Source organism: Vulpes vulpes, chromosome 15, assembly GCF_048418805.1.
Source record: "Vulpes vulpes isolate BD-2025 chromosome 15, VulVul3, whole genome shotgun sequence".
In the NCBI taxonomy this organism is placed as follows: Eukaryota; Metazoa; Chordata; class Mammalia; order Carnivora; family Canidae; genus Vulpes; species Vulpes vulpes.
This window is the reverse complement of record NC_132794.1, coordinates 99714362-99737789: the sequence shown is the minus strand read 5'-3', so window position 1 is coordinate 99737789 and position 23428 is coordinate 99714362. Positions and strand designations below refer to the sequence as shown.

Sequence of the window (23428 nt, the reverse complement as noted above, 5' to 3'; positions counted from 1 at the left end):
ATATAAGGCCTAACTGAATAACATCAAAGTATTATATAGTTTAAACTTATAATAATCATCTCATTTGTATCTATAGAACCATCATGCAACACAGAACAATGGTTATATAACAAATGTTCATGTAATTTTGAAGAAATGTCCAAATTTCAAAAGTGACATTACTTAAATATAAGATACACAATTATTTTGTGAAATTGGAAATTTTTAGTATTTTTCATAAGCTTAAATATGAATATTCCATTTCTGAAGGTCAAACTGACAGTAAAAAATTAGCCAATTTTTAAAAATTACAAACAAGGGACACCTGGGTGGCTCAGTGGTTAAGTGTCTGCCTTCAGCTCAGGGCATGATCCTGGAGTCCCAGGATTGAGTCCCACATTGGGCTCCCTGCATGGAGCCTGTTTCTCCCTCTGCCTGTATATATCTCTGCCCTTCTCTCACTGTGTGTCTCTCACAAATAAAATGAAATCTTAAAAAAACAAATAAAAAAATAAAATTACAAACAAAAGTGAAAGTTATAGTCTCTTATCTAAGAATACCAATTAGAGCACAATTTAGCTGTCACTGAATACATAAAAAAGCAGAGCAGAAAAATAGGCTAGTTTTATTGGCAAGCTACATGCAGGCTACATGGATGAATATATCTGCCGTCATAAAAAGTTTAAATCAAATTTGATTCCCCAAATGATATACATTAGAAAACAAGTTCATTTCGATACCAGAAAGAGGGGAAAAAAGGTACAAGAATTTAATTTAGTTCAATGTAATTCCTTGTCATGGTTTGTTAATTTCTTTTCTGACTTCAAACTACAACTGCTGGTATCACATATTTAGATGGGCCAAGTTTAAATGTCAATGTAGTGTAACCAGCTTCTAGTTTTAAATTAAACAGTATTATCAGTGTTTAAATTACAAAAGTAGATGCCTGTGTCACAAACTGGAGACAAGTGTTTTGATGTCTTGATTTTCACCATCCTCCTGAAGTTTGCCCATTTCTTTCCTTTTGCATTTTTCAAAGTTTTCGTTTTTCATTTTGCATTTTTCAAAGTTATCGAATGAATAATTTTCTTAGATGTAACATTACTATAGTACGTACAGAAAACATATATTAGCTTTTAGCATAAATTAAACCTTGAAACCATAGGATGGCAGTCACTATGCCTCATAATTCTATCTAGTTATCATTCATCTGCATCCTTCCCTCTTGCTGAAGATATCAGTGATTAAAGTTATAAGAAATCACTAAATAGAGCTAATTTTTACTCTTTATATCCTCAAGGCAAAAATCAGCCATTGATAATGGTAATATTCTGATAATTAAATACCGTAAGTCTAGCCAACTATAATGCAGAAAAACTTAGCAAACATTTCAATTCCTGTAAGAATTGTAATTGGAACTATTCCAGAGGTTATGTTATTTTCATTTACTTTTATACTCTTATAATAGTGTCTCGAAACTAGGCCAAGAGTTTGCTGGTTCTGTTTAAGATTCCTACAGGCAGAAAACTGAATTCAAATGCAATGACAGAAACTATCACTTAGCAAAGACAAGTTAACTTTGTCTTTAAAATGCTTTCTAGGGGCGCTTGGGTGACTCAGTCAGTTAAGTGTCTACCTTCAGCTGGGTCATGATCCCAGGGTCCGAGGATCAAGCCTCACCTCCCTACCAGGTTCTCTGCCTCTCCCTCTCCCTTTGCCTGCCACTGCTCCCCCTGCTTATGTGTTCTGTGTCAAACAAATAAACAAAATATTTTAAAAAATGCTTTCTAAATTAACTAAGGATGCTTCCCTGAATCTTTCTAATGACATTCTAGTAAGAGGTGTCAATTTTGGAGGGGAGGAAAAACAAGCTGAGGACTGGATGACTGTCCAAAGCCCCAGAGAATTTAGAGATTAGAAATAAGGTCAAGAACAGTTATCACTGCACTATGACATTGAATAAGATATAAATGTTTCTTAAAAGTTGGCTTCCCAGGTAACAATCTGCTTTGTGATTAAATGTTAATTAACATTTGTAGTGGCAAAAAAATAGACACAATCTATTTATTCAAGAATATATGAGGAATTATTTAAACTAGAGACACCAGAGTGCCACAAATAAAACAAAGAATTTTATGTTATCTATCTGATTCTGGGCAAGTTACTTAACTGAGTCTATTTCCTCATCCATAAAGTGGAGATAACATCAAATACTTGACAGGTTCACTCTCAGGGTTAAATACAATTAAGTAGCATAATAACTGATACATAACAGATGTTCAAAACATGATTTTGCTCTATAGTGTATATATATCTATGTCTATATTCTGCTATATTTAATACCTACAAAAATTATGTTACAAAAAATTTTAAGATGTGAAAGAATCTATAATGTTAAGGTATGATCTCAACAATGTAAAAAACAAGTGGAATAGAGTGGAAAGAAAACATCAAAATTAACAGTTATCTCTGTATGGTAGAATTACAGAAGATTAAAATTTTTTTCTTTGAACTTGACTTTTTCCTAATTTTCTACAGTTTTGTCATTTAAAGATATTTTGATAAAGAAAAAGTGTATAATTCTAAAGTCATTTTGATTTTAAAAACTACAATATCTTTATATCGTTCTTTTTCTGAATATTTTACATTAGATGTTTTATAATAATGTAGAGGTAAGACATTCGGACACTTTACACTGTGAGGCTCATCTTCTTCATAAAGTGTAGATATGAGCTAAATTATGGGAATACAGAGCATGGTTGTTTGAATTCTTAGGCACTCTGATAAAAAAGATGAAAAAATACCTAAGCAGCAGCAGCTAAGAGCCATCTAATAAGCATGGACTTAGCATAAGATATGTGAAAAGACTTATCAAAGCCACCAACTAGTTAGTGGCAAAGCTAGAATCAAACTCAGCTGGCTCCTTATTTCAAATAATCATTCTTCAAGATCTTCACTGACTATGCTCCAGTTAGCTTGCTGCCTCTCGACAGAGAAGGCTATGTTCATTCTTTCTCCCAAACTGTTGTGCTCAAAGAAAGCATTTTTATTCCATACTAAGTCTAACACACTTGTTCATGAAGCTTTCCTGACCATTCTATCAAGATCTCGGTGATCTCCCTGTAAACTGGACTCATGGCTACATATTGTTTTCACTACAAGATGGCATAATTATGCTTGTTTTTAAGTTGTCAGTTATTACACGGATTAGTTACTTCTACCCAACAGACTGAAAACCCTTAAAGTGAGGCCTTATGTATTTCTATCTCCTCAAAGAATATGTTTCAGTGCTAAGCCCAGAGCAGGCATTCATTCATACTTTCTTAATAAACTGCAGAAGCTAAAACATTTTACTATTTGTTCTCCTCTCCATTAGGAACAAGATGTAAAATCTTAAAACTATATGAGACACTTTTCTTTGACCCATTCTCATTTTAAAATAGGGAGGAAGGGAAGAAATCAATATTTTATTCTTTGCCTAGCCCATGTTTCATGGCCACTATAGCTACAACAAAGCTGGTAAAGATGGAAATTTTTCTCTAAGCTGTGAGAATGCCTGATTTTAAAGAACTTCAAAAATCTTATGGTAAAACTTTAATCTGCTGTATGAAGTTGAAGACAGAAAAGGCAGTCGTTCTTAGGGGAAAAAACTAAGCAAAACAGGGATGCCTGGGTAGCTCAGATGGTTAACCGTCTGCCTGCAGGGTTCTAGGATCCAGTCCCACATGGGACTCCTTGCTCAGCGGGGAGCCAGCTTCTTGCTCTGCCTGCGACTCCCCCCCCCGCCCGCCCCCGGTTGTACTCTTATTCTAACAAATAAGTAAATGCAATCTTAAACAAAACAAAACCCAGAAGTAAGACCATTCCTTTCTCTCCTTCATACCACTGTTTTTCCTATAGAAGAAACCTGCTCCAATGTAATAAAATGGCTGAAGCATTTACCAAAGAGTCTTTGAAATCTGCCAAAAGAATAAAGCACAAAGACCCCTTATTTTTGCTCCATCAACTGACATCCCTCACTTAACGTTTAGAGCAGAGCAGGTACACAAATACAATATTTTAAACATTTTTTATTCTCATAAAAACCTAGAACTTTCTCTAATAACAAAGATTAGTATAACAAATTCTAGGGATCCCTGGGTGGCGCAGCGGTTTGGCGCCTGCCTTTGGCCCAGGGCGTGATCCTGGAGACCCGGGATCGAATCCCACATCAGGCTCCCGGTGCATGGAGCCTGCTTCTCCCTCCGCCTGTGTCTCTGCCTCTCTCTCTCTCTCTCTCTGTGACTATCATAAATAAATAAATAAATAAATAAATAAATAAAAAAAAAAAAAACAAATTCTAAATGTTTGTCAACTCAAAAGCCCAACAAATAGAACCAGATTCCTGAAATGTCTCTTCTAAACGCAATATAACTCTGGAATTCCGCACTTTTAAAATCAGAATAGGTTTCTAGAATTCTGGGACAAAATTAGTGGTTATTTAAACAATAAGAGTATCTCCAACTTTCCTAAACTTTTCCTCCCTCCCCCGTTTTTGGTTTTTGTTTTCTTTTGTTTTTGGTGTGGTAGAAACTGAACTTCTAAAAACATAATCTGTAAGAATATGCTATTTTGATGAAAAATTCACATTTGCAAAATTCTTATCACTTTACTGACAGCATGGCATATTCAGTCATCCACATTTTGCCAAAATCCATTACTCTCAGGAAAATAAGAGTGATGAAAAAAATTAAGGATGAAATATCAAAACTCTCTTGTGCCAGGAAAAAAGCTGGACATCAGAAGTCTGATATTTACTATGATTCAACCCCCTTAGTGGTTTCAACTCTATAGCCTCTTTCAGTGAGCAGTTTTACCACAAACTAAACTACAACCTAGAAATCAAGCCATAGCTTGCTTTAATGTTGAGCCATTGTGACTAAGAAATAAAATCAATGTTGCTGAGCTTCTGTGTATAAATGTAGGCTGATCACTGTCAATCACTGGCATTTAGCTTTTAAGTGCTTAACTTTGTAAATTGTTCTGTGCTCTGCCTCTGACAGCTTGTTTTCTTATGCCATCAGATTTTTAAATTACAGCAACATCAAATGGCTATGAATTAAAATTAGATGCTTTTAATTTCAGCAAATATAATCAACATCTATAGGTTAATTCAGTATAACTGTTCAGTAAAACTCTAACTCAAATGATCTTAATCTTACTTTAACAAAGTAGCAAAACAAAAACAAAAACAAAAACCAGACCAGTATAAAATGCACATAGTTCTAACGATGAAATAATGCCAGTTACTTTTTTCTCCAGAAACAGTGAGCCAAAAAATTGAAAGCAAACTGAAAATATAAAAATTCTTAAACGTCAAAAACCCCAAAGAATGCCACCATTAAAAAGAAAACTAGTAAAGTTGTTATATGAAGCTGCACTGTAATTACCTAAAACCTAATTACTAAAACTCTACTTGTTGATATAACCATAATTACTCTAACAATTTCTTCTGAGCCCAGTGCAACAAAAGACTTTTGTAAATTGTTCTGTGCTCCAGCCTTGAAGGCAAGGTCTTGTTGCAAATTTCTCTCTTTATCTCATTTGAGAAGAAATAGAAAATGAAATACTTTTTTCCTACTTGAGACCTCTTACGTCTCCTCACCCCTGGTTTCATAAAATCACCAGAGATCACAAAAGGCTTTAACATATCAAATTCATAGTTTGAAACAAAATGACTTCTGTAATGAAGTTTAATATTTTCTTTAGTTCATAACTGATTTTTGAATTAGACAATATTTACATGAAAGAAAATATACATTCTGTTCAACAGAGTAGACTAATGGTTAAGTCAGAGAAACTAGAAATATGTTTTGAAGTACTCTCTCACTTAACTGCAACCAGCTGTCCCCTCCCCACTTCCTTCTGCCTCTTCTCCACATCCTGTGAGCTGTCAGTGATCCTCGCACTGCTGCTCAGCCTGGATGTAAATTAAATGGCAGTGATTACACTGTCAAGGAGTGAGAACTACTCTAGGAGTGTTCATGTTAAATAAAGAAAGGGGTAAAAACATCTTGGTCTACTTTTAAGAAAAAAGGCAAGGAAATAGAGTGATTTTTTTTTGAAAACTTGATTGTCAGGTGACACTTTAAAGGTATCATTTCAAATGTGAATTTAGGGCAAGTTTCTTTAGCCCAGGTAAAGGACACCGGGGCAGCTACTGCAGGACTTACACTGACTGGGCAGGATAGGTGAGGATTTTTTTTTTAAGTTATATTTTCCAAAAGTAGCATAGGAAAAACAGGAAAAGTATCAGGAGAACTATGTTCCAATTAAGTTTAGCACTAAATGTTTTGGGTGAATTTCTCTTCTCCAATAAATGAAAGGGAGAATCTCAAAGGTCAATGATTTTAAGACTGCTGAGATTTATAATTAATCAGGACCAAAATGTTTGAATTTCTCACCAAATCTCAACTTTCTGCTATACAGTGAAAATACTGGGGATGAGAGGGATGGAAAAGGTGAAAGAATTTTTAATGAACATGATATATCATAAATGACAGTATTATAAAAAATTCAATAAACATTTCTTACTTTACATTATTTGGATTAACAGCTAGAAATACTCCATTTGTTGACAACTATCAAGGCATAAAAATAAATAAAATGTTTACAATTATCTTACTGTTAATGTTTCAGTTCTCACTGATTTCCAATACATACTTGTAATGTGGTCATGTAGAATGTTCTAGAATAGAAGGCATCTGTGTTACTCTGAGATAACATCTTAACCACAACAGATTAATAATGAAGCCAAATGTTTTCATTATTAATAAACATTCTTAAAATACAGTTAGTTCTGACAGAAGAGAGAGATATATATAAAATTAAGAAAGCCAGGAGGAAGGAGGATACATGGAGAAGTTACCCTTTGTCAGAGGAAGTAAATCCAAAAGACCGTGATCCTAGTTCGAGTAAATGGAAGATTTTTATCATCCACCACCACCTATACTTTGTCAGGGTATTCCTCTTTGTACTCTAATTTCATCCTCCTTTCATTATTATCTGACATAACAGAGATACAGATATATGCACAAAATATTAAACAAAAGATTGCTGGACTATTTGAGAGAAAGAACAGCACTGATGACCATGCACTATGTATACACACACACACACACACACATCCATTTGATCAGCTGAAAGAATAGAGGAAATTATGTGGGCATTTAGAAGAAAGAGTCCTAAGCAGAGAGACTAAGAAGTATAAAGACTCTGACACTAGAACTTTGCCTGATATGCTTAAGAAGCAACAAGGTGTTTAGCATCTATAATATCCTAAGAAACATACAATGACTAAGCATCAGTGAGAGGGATAAGAATATTTAACTTTGTAACATCTCAAGCATCTTTAATTTTGGTTCCCCTGTCTGATTTGTAATAAATAATCTTTATTTTTCTTTCTAAAACTGAGCAAGACTTTAATTTTATAAAAATTAAAAGTGCTTTTTAAAAGTGTTTTTTAGGGATCCCTGGGTGGCGCAGCGGTTTGGCGCTTGTCTTTGGCACAGGGCGCGATCCTGGAGACCCGGGATCGAATCCCACATCAGGCTCCCGGTGCATGGAGCCTGCTTCTCCCTCTGCCTATGTCTCTGCCTCTCTCTCTCTCTCTGTGACTATCATAAATAAATAAAAATAAAAATAAAAAAGAATTAAAAAAAAAATAAAAGTGTTTTTTAATGCAACATTCCACCGAAAATCGATCATGTTAAAATCGATCATGCATTATTCTTTCTTTTCTCCTTTACTGTTGCAATTAGTTGGTTATTCAAAATAAGCAAACTTACAGACATATCTTGCAATGTAAGAACATAAACAGAAACTAAATATGTCTATGTAATTCAAGAAAACTATAAAAAGTATATAAATTACATATAACTATCAAAATTAAGCCTATATGTTGAATTGGCTCAGAGGAACTCAGGGAAATGGACTCTGAAAGATCGACACTGAGAAATATAATAGAGTCCTTGAATTTCAGAAATAAGGAAAGTACTCTGGGTGGCCAGGCAAAAAGATTAAGTCACTTACAATGAGAAAAAAATGGACTGGTCTTATACTTTTTATGTTCAATGCCAGAAGAGAGTAGATCTCTTAAGTTCTACTAAGATGCTCAAGGAAACAAAGCTCAAGGTCCCCAATGCTTTTTATATCCATCAAAACTGTTCAAGTATAAAGGTTACAGGCATTCTAGAACTAGGGAACTATTACTTACGAACGATTTCTGAGAAAACTACTACAAGATTGACTTGAGCCAACCACGAGATGACTGGGGCAACTTATGACAACAGGACTGTTGATGAACAGTAAGATGAAAAACCACCTCAGATCAGCCTAACAAGATATACCATGAATGTTATATGTCCCGACAGCACATCCAACAAATGTTAGGAGGAAAAAAAAAAAAAAGACAGATAATAAAATAAATTCACTGACTGCCTCATCTATGTCACTCTATTCAACAAAAGCAGAATACACATTCAGTTGCACATGGAATAATTATCAAGATACACCATATACTGAGCCATAAAATAAGCCTCAATAAATTTAAATGATTCAAGTCACAAAGAGTATGTTTTCAACCACAATGGAATTTAGTTAGAAATTATGAATAAACCCTTGCAAAATTGTCAGATACTGGGAACAACACACCACACTTCTAAATAAATCACTGAAGAGACAAAAAAGTAAATTAGAAAGTATTTTAAACCAAAGAAAAAGGAAAACAATATATCAGGATTTGTGGAATGCTACTAAAGCAATACTTAAAGGGAAATTTATGGTACTACATGCATAGATGGGGAAGAAATTTTCAATGTCAGAACATACAGGCAAATCGAACTCCAATTTAAAAAAAAATTAAAAAAAAAAAAAAAGAATCAAGTGGCATTTTCCTCTGCCAAAAACTGTTACTCATTCTTCCTCATTCTCATTTTACAACATCTTAATCTCCCTATTATATCCAAATGCCCATCTCTGTTACAGAAATAGGGTTTTAATCCTCCACTTGGAAGATACCATTAAACTACATTTTTAAAGGTAATCAAATCCCAACAGCCAGAAAGAAAGATTGACACAACTTCCTCATCAACAAATAAGGGACCAAGACATTTTAGCCAATCTCTAAGGTGACCTTAGGTACCTACTCTTCTGAAACCCACATGAAACTCCAGAGTTGAACTTGCAACTAAATTATTTGGGGATTATTTATTTTTCCAACATGGAGCTCCTATAAGCCACTCAAGGTAATCAGAACTCACAGAACAACCAAAGAAAGTAAGTAGAAGAAAAATATGTTCATATAGAATTCATCCAAATCAAGTTATTAAGTAAAATACATTTAAGAGATGGGGAAGTGGGACAGGGGTGAGAAATTAACCTTCAAGATTTGTTATGAAAAAAATGACCCATCAATTAGAATCTTTTTGAATTCAAATGTATGAACACTTAAATGGTAGAAAATATATCTATAGAGCGCCAATCGGTATTTTTCCCCACTTATTTCATAAAATGAACTTTTCTCTCAAAGAAAGAATCATCCTGGCATTCAACAAATACTTGGTAAACAAAAAAATTTAAGAACATACAAAACAAACTAAATATGTCATTTAATTCGAGATAACTCAAACTACCCCCAAAACAAGAAACTTGTATCAATGACCTCAAGCTTCCATCACAAGAAACTAAAAAAGAATAAAACTCAAAGCAGATGAAAAGATTAAAGGTCAAAGCAGAAATCAATGAAATAAAAGCCAGAGAAAAAATACAGAAAGTCAGTAAAACTTAGAAATAATCAATAAAATTGATACAATTCTAACTAGACAGGGAAAAAAAAAGAGAAAAGATCTAAGTTACTGATATCAGGAATAAAAAAAGCGACATCACGATTCTACAGCTATCAAAATAAGGGATTACAAACGATTTTATGCCTATTAACTATAACAAATGAAATGGACCCATTCCTTGAAAGATATAAATGATTAAGTTTACTAAAGAATAAAGTGAGAGACATCTGGATGGCATAATCAGTTAAGCCTCCCAAAACCTCCAACTCTTGGTTTCCGCTCAGGTACTGACCTAAGGGTCCTGAGATGCATCCCTACATAGCGCTCCACACTGAGGGTGGAATCTGCTTAAGACTCTCCCCCTTCTCTCTGCTTCCTCCTCTTCTCTAATAAATGAATCTTCAAAAATAAAAAATAAAATAAAATAGTGATAATCTAAATAGTTCCGTATCTAGTAAAGAAATTGAAACTTTTTTAGAGATTTATTTATTTTACAAAGAGAAAGTGGTCGAGCGCAGGAGAAGGACCAGAGAGAGAATCCTCATGCAGACTCCCCACCAACATAGGGATCGATCCCAGGACCCTGAGATCATCACCTGCACCAAAATCCAGTCTACTGCTCAACCGTCTGAGCCACCCACATGCCCAAAATTGAAATTGTTTTTAAAAGCATTTCTACAAAGAAAAATCCTGACTCAGGTGGCCTCACTGATGAATATTACCACATATTAAAGGAAGAAAAAAATGCCAACTCTATACAAAGTGTTCCCACATTTTCCTACTTATTGTAGGAAAATGTTATTATATAACATATATATAACATGTATACGTATTATATACATATTATTATATGTGGCCAGCATTACCCTGAAACTGAAACTAGACAAAGACAGGTTTTATAACATTACATGTCACTCACTATATGGTGTATTCAAAGCAATTAAGTAAATCTAATTTTTAAAACTTCTATCAGAATGTACCTTTTTTCATTATGTCTTCTTTGTAAGCAGTGTCAATCATATTATCTGAGTTTTTGTCATAGTTCAGGGAAAGATTATAAAATTATATTTTATTAGTTTCTTCATTGTATTACCTCTATTCTCTTTCTAGAACTTCTAGTCCTCTCTCATGACTCTTATTTTGTATCCTTCTGTCTTTTCGTTCTAGATACTAAGAGACTTCTTCCACTTATCCTACACATTGCTATTTTAGTCTTTGGATATGTTCCTTATATTACACAGTATTTCCCATTAAACTAAACTTTATATGGCAAAGATATTTCTAAGGAATGTATTCTTTGCATCTTTTTTGTATCAGTCTGATCATGTTTTATAAATGTAATACATATCTTTTCTATGCTCTTTTTTCTTCTAGGATCACTGCTCTTTATTCATTTTGGCCATTTTAAGATTAAAAAAAAAATAATTGTGTCCCAGTCCCTACTGATCCAGAAATTAGATACTTTTATTTATATAGGAAATTTGATAAAATTATTAAGAATATACTAGAATAGTTCACTATATGTTATATACCATCTTACCTTTCAGAAATGAATCTAATGCAGCTAACTAGTTAACTAGAATTACTTAGTCTGTTGCCACTAAATATAGTAATGTAATATAAAGAACTCTGGGCCAAGAATCAAGAAGATAAAAGTTCTAATGTGTAGCTATTATATCTAAAGAAGTCTCAAATTAATTGTCCGTAACCTAAAAGCAGATTATAACTTACTAAAAAAATCCTTAACAATTACTTGTTTCAAGCAATAGTAGACTAGCTAATTCAGACAAACCCTTCCACCAAAAAAAGTTAAAAACACGTCCAAAACAAAAGTCAGAGAGCTAACAAGATAATGACTAATTACCAGGTCAGAAACCAGCTGGAAACCCAAGAAATACACAAAATAATGGAGGAAATTTTGTCCTAAGAGTGCTTCTCTAACTAGAAAATGCAGCTAAGAAGGCAAGTATCTGCCAAGAGTCAAAATCTACAATCAGCAGCCAGTGGTGGGAAGTCCAGAAGTCATACTACAGGGCTGCATCCTAGCACTCAGGGTAAACCTGAAGTAAAAACAGCCCTTCAATTCGTCTACAGACTACCTCTGAATGACGTGTAGGACCAGAAAAATTTCAAACCTGAGAACACATATGGATTTAAGTGGCCCCTTAGGTACCTGACAGAAACAAACAAAAATCCTTCTGGAGAAACATATCATCATAGGCCTCTTATGATATTGCAACAGAACCTCATAAATATTCATTACTAAAATTACAAAAATTAGGTACAGGTGTAATTTTCCTAAATAAACATTACAGTATTCTTATAACACACCATTAACTACAAAGGTGTCCAAACTTTAAAAAATTTCCTTTCGTGTTTGTATAAATTTATGGACATTTAGAAAGATAAACAAAAGACTATGCAAATATATCACAATAAACACACTTCAACTTTTTGAGTCTGGCTATTTTGTACTTCAAGAGATCTCTTAGTCCCTTCAACAGTAGAGATGAACAAGCTTTAAGCTATACTGCCCATGTTTTAAAGACTAAAAACCAGTGGTTTTATTTTTCAGTGTGGTTTGATTTAGCATAAGACGACACCATACCCTATATAATAGCAAGCAACATTCTGAAATAAGCAAAAGCAGAAAATGCACCCATTCTGCAATTTAAGAATTATAATAAAATATATACTCAATATTCCACAATCTTTTTTATGATCCAACATTTGCTAAAATCTAATTATTTTCTTCACCAAGAAATGGAAATAAAAAGCAATTTTAAAATATACTTTTAGAAGTTTTACTACTTTAATAATAATGAATTTTAAATTTTAACTTTTAATATAGAAATGGATCAAAAGTAGTCTTTTTAATGTCTAAGTAACTATAAATGACCATCAATGTCTTCTTTCTTCATTCATACCTATAGTATCTGGGAGGTCTAGCAGCTCATTGTGCTGCAAGTCAAGGTTGGTTATCTGTGTGCAGTTTCCAATTTCCTTTGGGAGGTGTTCAAGTTGATTGTGAGCTACATCCAGCGTAATGAGGTTACATAATTCACCTGTAAAATTGATCAACATAAAAATGTAACAAGAATTATTAAAGAATATATTAAGCAAGACTGAAAAAAAGAAAAAAACCTTCATTTTCTATATTATAATTGCACTTTCTGAAAAATGTAAAAAAGTCAAACACAAGTTCTGAAATGTGTTAGAAAATGACATCTTACAAATATTGAGTCACCTGGAATCAATGTTGTTGTTGTATATCTGGAACAAATGTAATGTTATCTGTCAATCATACCTCAATAAAAAAAGAAAAAATAAAGAAAATGAAATCTGATAAACTTAAAATGTTGATTACAGAGGACTACCAATATACATGACCACCAGTATTATATACACAGTTCTAAGTAATCATCAACCACATTTATGTTTGTATATTCCACACTTTAAAGCTCACTAATTTTTTAACCAAATTCAACACAACAGTATCAGATTCATCTTGAGTTCAATTTGACAATCACCTTCTACCTTAAAATATATATAATCTCAAATAGGCATATGTTCTGATGTTATATAAAGTGAGATTTATAAATCAAAAACTGCTTCTAGATTTAACAGTACTCCAAAAGGATAGAAAATAAGGATATTTTTCCTCATTCTTATTGAAAGAGTTGTACTGGCAATTTAGATTATTCTTAGTATTATTCCTCAATATTTTTGTTACAGAATCATCTGAACCTACAGTTCAAAAACTTTATAATTTGTAACAGCTACACTGGTTCTCTCATGACTTCCCTTTTTTTCTAAAGGCATTAGTCAGGAATGCTGAAAAAGTAAGATGAGCAAGTTAAGTGCATGAAGCTGAAAAATGGGGCTGGGACACATTATCAAGCCACATTATTATAAACACAGGCAACAAAGAGAATAGGTAAACTGAATTTCATCTATATTAAAAACATGTACATCAAAGGACACTATCAAAAGAGTGAAAAGGTAACCCACCTAATGGGAGAAATGTTTGCAAGTCATATATCTCCTAAAGGATTAATATCCAAAATAAAAGAACTCTTAAAACTCAACAACAAAACCCTCAATTTATAAATGGTTAAAGAACTTTATATTTGTCCAAAAAATACACAAACGGCCAATAAATACATGAAAATATGCTCAACATCATTAATCATTAGAAAAATCAAATTAAAATCACAATGAAATACCCCTTCACACATGGTTATAATAATAATAATAAAACAGTAAATAATAAACATTGGCAAGAAGGTAGAGAAAGTGACCCTTGTGCTTTACCATCCAGGTTTTCAGGGTGAAGACAGAAGAAAAATCCCCTCCTATTTTTCCATAGGCATTGCATATTCAACTGCAGAAAACCCAAGGCAAATAGAAAATTTTGGAAGAAGCTAGAGGATAAAAGCACCTTACTTTTGGAGGAACAGGAATAGAACTGTATTAGACTTCTCTTCAGAAAACCATATAAGCAAAAAGAGTGCAATGAAATATTTAAAGTCTTGAAGGAAAAAAACCCTACCAACCTAGAAGTCTGTATCCAATGAAATTATCCTTCAAAAGTAAAAGAGAAATAAAGACTTTCTCAAACAAAAATTGAGGGAGTTTGTCACCAGTAAACGGGTCTTGCAAGAATACTAAAAAAAAAGTTCTTCACAAAGAAGGAAAATGATACAGATTAGAAACTTGGATCTATATAAAAGAACACTGGAGAAGGAATAAAGTATTTTCTTACTCTTAATTGACCTTACAGATACTGGTTTGTTCAAAGTATTAATAGCAACAATATATTAGATGATTACTGATTAAGGAAAAATGAAATGAATGACAGCAATGTTGTAAGGGACAAAAGGGAGGAATTGGGAATAAATACTCTGTTACAAGGTAACCACACTATCCATGAAGTGGTATAGTGTTATTTGAAAGTGGACTTATAATTGGCTGTAAATGCATACTGTAAACTCCAAGACAACCACACACATACATACAAACAAAAAGGTATAAAACAATATGCTAAGGAGAGAGAAAATGGAATATAAAATGCTCAATTTTAGAACAAATTCAACTAATAGAAAATGGTTACAAATATAATTGATATTAATCCAACTAAATTAGTAAACACTGTAAATGTACATAATCTAAATGCACCAAGTAGTGAGACTGTCAGAGAGGAGAAAAGAAAAAAGACCCAATTGAATGTTGTTTTCAAAAAACTCACTTTATATACAAACACAAGTAAATTAAAAGTAAACGCATGGAAGAAGAAATAGTGTTAATCAAAAGGAAGCTGGAGTAGCTACATTAAATTCCGAAAAAGCGGACTTCAAGGCAGAAAAATTATCAAGGATATAGAAAGCATTACATAATGGTAAATGGAGCAATTCTCCAAAACATAATAATCCTTAAAGTGTGTATAGCTGTTTATCCCCTCTTTATCTAGTACAATGCTTAGTACACAGCACCATGTTAAAGAATAAGTGAAGATAATTAGGGAAAGATAAAATTTGGATCTAATACTCTTCAAGCCAGAATAAAACATTTTTTTTTGAATTTGCCATTATCATTTCTAATAAATAATACTTGAAACTGTTTTAGTTTCTACTAAGATAACCCACTTCTCTAAAGATAGATACATAAAACCAAAAGTGTACAGAGTTGAGGCAAGTAAATAAAACATGTTGGAAGAAGACTATGACTAACTTTAGCCCATATGGAATAGCTGGGATTCAACTCAGATCCGTAACTGCTACATTGCAGGACTTTTCAACTTCAGTACAATGACACTTTGGACTGAATAATTCTTTGCTATACAAGGCTGCCCTGGGCATAAACAGCACTCCTAACCTTTACCCATTAGATGCCAATAGCACCTCCCAACTAAGTCCTAACAATCAAAATTGTCTCTAGACATTAATAAATATCCTGTGTGGTAACACTCCCAAAATTGCCGTAGCTGAGAATCACTGCTATATTGGAATAAGAAAGTTCAATACTGTCCAATCCTCACACTTTTCAAATAAAGTTATAAAATGTAGATTTTTATATAAAATCTTCTAATGCTTAAATGCTAAATACTAATTCTTAGGTTAAAACAGAACAAAACACTATTACTGAACACATTTGTGGGCTTTTTTTCAATATTCAGAATGCCAGTTTGATACCTCTGAACATAAAAACAGATTAGTTACTAAGACTTTAGGACAAAAATTTGCATATGACTATCTAATATTAAAACCAAAAAGAGGCACCAGGGTGGCTCAGTGGTTGAGCATCTGCCTTTGGCTGAGGTCATGATCCTGGGGTCCTGGGATCCAGTCCTGCATTAGGCTCCCTGTGAGGAGCCTGCTTCTCCCTCTGCCTATGTCTCTGCCTCTCTCTCTCCAGGTCTCTCATGAATAAATAAAATAAAATCTTTAAAAAAGAAAAAGAAAAGTGTTTTTCAAAAGCAGAATATAATCACCTAGACTCAAATTAAAGTTAAACCTTTTTGATCTGTGTAAGTCACTACAAGGCAACTGGATTTTTTTGAACAAATACTCTCTCCAGAAAGTTATCCTCCAGCAAAACAACTCTCCAGCAAAGTCAGGAAATCATGGTAATACTGACATATTAAGAGTGTCACCAAAAAACATTAATACTACTTTCTCACAATCTAGTAATCCCTAAATATTTTGAAAATGCTTAAAACTCAGGAAATGTGATTTAATTTTTTTAACAACACATAAAAAAAAACATGATTTTAAAATCTGGCCTATTAGTCCCTGAAATACAGTACACTCACAATTATATATGTATTTATATGTATATATATGTGTATATATATTGAAACAAATTTGAAAATTATTTGACTTTCCCCCAAGATCCATGTATAAATTTTAAGACTCATGAAGAACATTTTTAGAACTTTTAATTTTGCTCAGTTTAAAGAAAAAATCCAATAAACTTCAGTGAAGTTTTATCATTATACAGTTTCCATGAAAACCTACAATATTTTTAAAACTAACCCAAAACTTCCTATTTAATACAATGAACAAAACATTTTTAGTATTGGAGTTTAAGATCTCTCTTCTTTAGAGTAACACTCATAACTGCCCAAGCTCTTCTTATTCATATTCAAATAATTAGAAACATTTGAAAATTGTGAATATATGAGAAATTTTATACTAGACACTGTGCCAGGAAAAGAGCCTGTTATATCTAAACAGTTCTTGAAATAGTTACAGACTACTTGCTATTTCTATACTCTGTCCAGCTATATAGTACTTTTAAACATGTTTCACCACATATGATCCAAATATGATAAAAACAAAACAAAATATAAATCCATCCCAGATGGTTCTCAAGGACAATAACCAAGGTGTTAAAAGTGTCTGGCCTCTGACTGGGTTTAATAGTGGTTTTTATTTTCTACTTTATACATTTGTATTGGGTGATTTTTTTCCTTCATTTTTGTACATTTTTTAATTCAAAGAGAAAAAGGGGAGATTCAAAGAAGTAAACACTAGCAGTCTCTCCTACACTATTCATAGAAGAACACTTTCTTATCCACAATATAAGTTTTCTGAGGAGCAGATGTATCTTTTAGTGAAAAAGAATGTATCATGCTATCATACTAGTAACATCAGTCATTGCTTACTAAGCAATCTTTATACTTACTAAGTAATCTTTAAATTTTAAATCTGACTTCCCACACATTTACTTACAAAGAGAACGTGGACTTCATTTATCCATTCTACAAGTGTTTATTAAGCACCTACCATGTGCTACACAATATTCTAGGAAATGAGGATACAGTAAGAGAAAAAAAGAGCTAAAATGCCTGCCTTCATAGAACTCACATTTCAATAAGAAAAAAAAAACACATATAATCAAGGTGAGGAAGTATTAAGAGCTATACAAGACAATAAGCAAGATAAAAATAAAAGACTGATGGGGGAAGGAAACCGGATGTATTTATAGAAGTAAAAAGGAAATAAACTGATGAAGTAGCATTTGAAACAGACCTATGCTTGAGGATTCTCTCTCCCTCTCCCTATGCCCCTCCCCCACACTTGCACACAGTTGCTTGTTTGCTCTCACTCTCTGGAATAAATAAATCTAAAAAAAGAAAAAAGAAAAGAAAAAAACAGACCTAAATAATGGGAAGAGGGAAGAAGCAATGAGAATTCTGGGGGGAAGAATGTTCCAGGCTGAGTAAAGAGCAAGCACAAAGGCAAGAGAGAACTTCAAAATATAACAGAAGGCCAATGTGGCTAAAATGATTAAGGAATCAAGCGGTAGGAGATAAAGTAGCCCTGGGTTAGATTCACTTAAGGTTTTGCAGTCTAAGGTAAAGACTTCAGCTTTGACTAAAAGGAGTGGTAATGGTAATTAAGTGTTTTTTTATTGTTGTTTTAATAGCAGTTTTAGGTTTACAGAAAAACAGCACAGAAAGTACAGACAGTTCCCATATATCCTCTTTCCCCACACACACACTAGTTTCCCCTATTAACATCTTCCATTGTGTGATACATTTGTTACAGTTGATAAATCAACATTGATACATTTTTATTTTAACTGAAGGTTCATATTTTACATTAGCATGCACTCTTTGTGTTGTCCAGTTCTATATGCCTTGATAAATAGATAACATCATGTACCCATCACTATAGGTATCATATAGAACAGTTTAGGGGCCTGTAGGTGGCTCAGTCAGGTAAGCATCCAACTCTTCGTTTTAGCTCAGGTTATGATCTTTCGACTGTGGGATCAAGCCCTGCTTTAGGCTTTGCACCCAGTGCAGATTCTGCTTCAGAGTCTCTCTCTCTCTCTCTCTCTCAATTTAAAAAAAAAAAAAAAAAGGCTTAATTTAACTACCCTAAAAATCCCCTGTGTTTCACATACTTATTCACCCCCTTTACTTCTCCCAAAGCCCCTGGCAACCATCGATTTTTACTTTTTCAGAATGTTATATATAGTTGGTATCATATAAGATGTAGCATTTTTCAGATTGGCTTCTTTTATTCAGCAATATGCATTTAAGGTTCCTCTATGTCTTTTTGTAGCTTGATAGTTCATTTATCATTGAACAATACTCCATTGTATGGTTGTACCATAATTTGTTTATCCGTTCATTTATTGAGTGACATCTTGGTTGCTTCCAATTTTCAACAATTATGAATAAAAATGCTAAAAAAACATTTTGCATTTAGTTTTTTGTACATATATAAGCTTTCAACTCATTTGGATAAATAACTAGGATCATGATTGATGGATTGAAATGGTAAGACTATGTTTAGCTTTGAAAGAATTTGCCAACTGTTTTTCCAAGTGTCTATACCATTGTACTTCCCACCAGTGACATGTAAGAGTTTGAATCTGCATTTGGTGTTGTCAGTGTTTGGGATTTTAGCCATTCTAATAGGTATGTAGTGGTGGTGGTTGTATTTTCAAAATACAGTTTTACAGGATATAAGGTAGCCTTATGGAAAAGCAATAATAATGTGATAATATCTGTCCTCAAAAAACAAAACCTACCCTGGAAAAATAAGATCTACATAAAAATATATAAAAGCTAAACACTGTAAACATAAAGGAGGAGGTAAATGAGCCTGGATGACTCAGTAAAGCATCTGACTCTTGATCTCAGCTCAGGTCTTGATCTCAGGGTCATCAGTTTGTAGAGCCTACAGAAAAAGAAGGGGAAAAAAAGGAAGAAGAAAGAAGAGGAAGAAAAAAGAAGGAAGGAGGAGGAGGAGGTATATATACAAAGTGATGGATAGGGGGTGGCTGGCTGGCCCAGTCAGTGGAGCATGCAACTCTTGATCTCAGGGTTATGGGTTCAAGCCCCACATTGCATGTAGAGACTACTTAAAAATAAAAATCTTAAAAAAAAAATGTGATAGGTAAATAGAAGCAAGATTCTGGCTGGGTGGATTGGGAAAAGCTAGATTTTAAAAGATGGTCAGAAACTACACAAATATTCAAAAATAAAGAAAGAGATAAGAAAGAGAGAGAAAGAATGAACAGGAAGAAAAGAGGAGTGGAAGGAGCCTCGGTGTCCATCAAAAGATGAATGGATAAAGAAGATGTGGTCTATGTATACAATGGAATATTACTCAGCCATTAGAAATGACAAATACCCACCATTTGCTTCAACGTGGATGGAACTGGAGGGTATTATGCTGAGTGAAGTAAGTCAATTGGAGAAGGACAAACATTATATGTTCTCATTCATTTGGGGAATATAAATAATAATGAAAGGGAATATAAGGGAAGGGAGAAGAAATGTGTGGGAAATATCAGAAAGGGAGACAGAACATAAAGACTCCTAACTCTGGGAAACGAACTAGGGGTGGTGGAAGGGGTGGAGGGCGGGGGGTGTGGGTGAATGGGTGACGGGCACTGAGGGGGGCACTTGACGGGATGAGCACTGGGTGTTATTCTGTATGTTGGCAAATTGAACACCAATAAAAAATAAATTTATTATAAAAAAATGCAAGAGGTTCAGCTATATTTGAACTTCAAATAAAAAACAAAAACAAAAACAAAAACAAAAAGGATGAAAAGAGGAAGGCAAAAAAAACTGGAGCTCCAATTCCTTTGCCAGGGATATATTCAACAGAGAGGAGTCCATATATTTACTTAGAGATTTATATTACAGTAACACAGTAGCCCTATTTGTATTAGCTCCAAATTACAAAGCACTAAACAACAGAATGGATAAACTGTGGCATATTCACACTATGGGATATTATGCAATAATGAGAATAAACTATCTCTATATACACCAATTATGATGAATACCGCCAAAAGGGAGAACTCAAACACAAAAATATACATAGATTTATGGTTTCATTTATATAAAAGGAATAATGTTTGTTCATAGAAGTCTGTATACTACACTTACTCTTGATGGGAGCAGTGACTGAAAGAGGGATCTCCTGGGTGGTTTTGATGTTCTATTTTTTAGCTTGGATACTAATACTATACAGTTTGCAATTCTCAGTTGTACATTTATGATACATCAATAAAAAGTTAAAAAAAAAAAGTCTCTGGCCCAAGCTCCTGTTTTGGACATGCTTTAATATAAACCATGGCACAGAAATAAAAAAGGCCATTTCTTAAATTTGTATTAGATGTATAATCTTCAATGTATTTTAGTAAAATGTGCTTTTTTTTCCCCCTCTATGGAAGTTCTGAAGTCTAAATTAATTCCATTTTGAAAACATTACTTTCCTTTTTTCTTGTCTTTAGAGGAGGCAAAGGTTGCACATTATATCCAAGACTTTTTATCTAGACAATGAAACATGCTGGACATATTCCTTCTCAAAGGTGACAACACTGTCTACACTCTTGCTGGGATTCTTCCTGTTATTTCTCTGAGCAATATAGTCGACCAGGTTATTCTAATATATTAAACCCATTTTCATCTTGTAATACAGAAAGTTAGTGTTCCACATGCAAAAAGCAGTGGGACACATGGTGCCTGATATCTAAAAGTCACATAGTTGGGATGTAAAACTAATGTTCATCAAACAGAAGAGTGACTTTAGGAGGAAAATATCTTTTTTTTTTCCCCCTTCTGGAGATTGCAAGTTATTAGGATGCATTTAAATACCAAATCCCTGAAGATTATTTGGAACTTTTCTAAGTTTCCCATTTTTTCACATTGTATTTTAGAAAGATCTTTGATTTTTTAATAATTGTTAAAAATATTTTATACATGGCTTTGTTCAGAGTAGCTTAATATTTGATTAAATAAGTGACAAAACTAAACATGGAGTTTGATAATTTATTGCTCTAAGGGCATTAATTCAGTCTGAAAAAAATTCTTACATGCATGTTCTCTTTATCAGGCACAACACTATGCACTAAAGATACAAAGACACTTCAAGACACTAAATACCTGTTCTCATGAAACTTAAAATTAGCAGGAGACATCATGTGATTTGATGGGAAGCCAGAGAGGGCTCTGCTTATGAAATTTCACCATTAAAGAGCCATTTTTTTTAGTTGATCTTTCACTGTCAAAGTTCTTTACCTTTAGGATGACCATCTCATTCACTTAATCACTCAAGAAAAATTTATTATGTACCTACTGGAAATTAGGCAGTGAACAAAAAGTCTATTCTCAGGGAGCTTACATTCTAGTATGCACAGAAGGAAGAATCAGAAAATAAGGAAATAAAGTGCTAACTGCTATAAACAAAAGTAAAGTAAGGAAAGACAGTCGGAGATAAGAGTGTATGGACCAGCTGGGAGGAACCATGTGCATATGTTAACTAAAACACAGAACATGTGAGAGGAAGTAAGGAAAAGAAAAAAGAAAAGAGATCTGGAGTCTTAAATATCAAACTAAGGAATACATACCTTTTTGATCAGGCAATAAAGTACAATTTAAAGTTTCTGAATAAGCATGATAATCAAAATGTTCTGAAAGTCTATTTTCTTTCTTTTTTAAAAAAATTTATTTATTTATTCATGACAGACACACAGAGAGAGGCAGAGACACAGGCAGAGGGAGAAGCAGGCTCCATGTAGGGAGCCTGATGTGGGACTCAATCCAGGATCTCCAGGATCACACCCCAGGCTGAAGGTGGTGCTAAACCGCTGGGCCACCGGGGCTGCCCTGGAAGTCTATTTTCTCATAGATTAAAAGAATGGATTGGAGAAGGCAAAATTAGGAAGCACAGTCTATTAGGAAACTATTGCAGTTAGCCCACATGAAACATGAGGGGGCCTACAGTGAGTAATCAAAAGCAGTGGAATGAACAGGCCCACTACGCAAGCAACAAAGAGAGGAAAAAAGCAATAGGAATGTGGTAAATTATATACGGTAAAGGACTAGTTTGGGGTTTTGCTTTTTTCCTAGGTGGTTATGGACCAACATTCTGTAAAATACAAAACTGCATTCCTGGATGTTCCAGCAATGTCAAATTGTTATACAAGATTCTAAATGCTTACTTTCAATTTGTGTTAACTTGTGACAAACTGGTGACAAAATAATTGGTCGGCCAGCAATCTGTCTGGTGATTAGGCCACACTTTGACATGATCTAGAACAGGAAAAAAATCCTGATTTTAAGATACTGAGCCAGAGTTGACAGAGAAGATAGTGATGCAATTAAAAGAGAGAAACAGAATCCAAAAGGAAGCGAAGTGTTTGGTGAGGAGTTATATTTTAATAATGCTAAATCTGAGATATTGGTAAGATATACAGGTAACAATCTATTGGTTAATTAGGAAAAAAAAATACAGGTCTGAAGAAAATGTTGTCATGACAGAACATTTTTGCCCCAAAGAGGGAATTGGGGTTAATAGCCAAAGAGTCAAATACTGCTCTTCTGGCTAACAGTCATGGTGGAGTCCTGGATAAATTATCTTTAAAACACTATATAAAAGCATGCAAAGAAACTCAAAGCCGAAACTAGAAGGAATTCAACTCTTGCAAAAAGGGAACTATGATATGCAGACTTTTAAGATGGCCTCAATGACCCTGTCTCATGTATAACTACACATTGCATAATTAACCGTCTTTTGAGTGTGTGCTGAACTCAGTGACTTGTTTCTAATGGACAGAATATGAGAAGAGTGATGAGATGTCACATCTGTGAT

The 23428-nt window shown here is 33.6% G+C and overlaps 1 protein-coding gene across 6 annotated transcripts in view; it reads right to left on the bottom strand.

The window, feature by feature from the left end:
• SHOC2 (SHOC2 leucine rich repeat scaffold protein) overlaps positions 1–23428 on the bottom strand; it is a 93207-nt gene that overhangs the window by 14848 nt on the left and 54931 nt on the right. For all 6 annotated transcript variants that reach the window (XM_025993499.2, XM_072740004.1, XM_072740007.1 and 3 more), the window contains one exon: positions 12731–12868. In XM_025993499.2, the coding sequence (XP_025849284.1) occupies positions 12731–12868 (138 nt within the window). The remainder of the gene's footprint in view (positions 1–12730; positions 12869–23428) is intronic.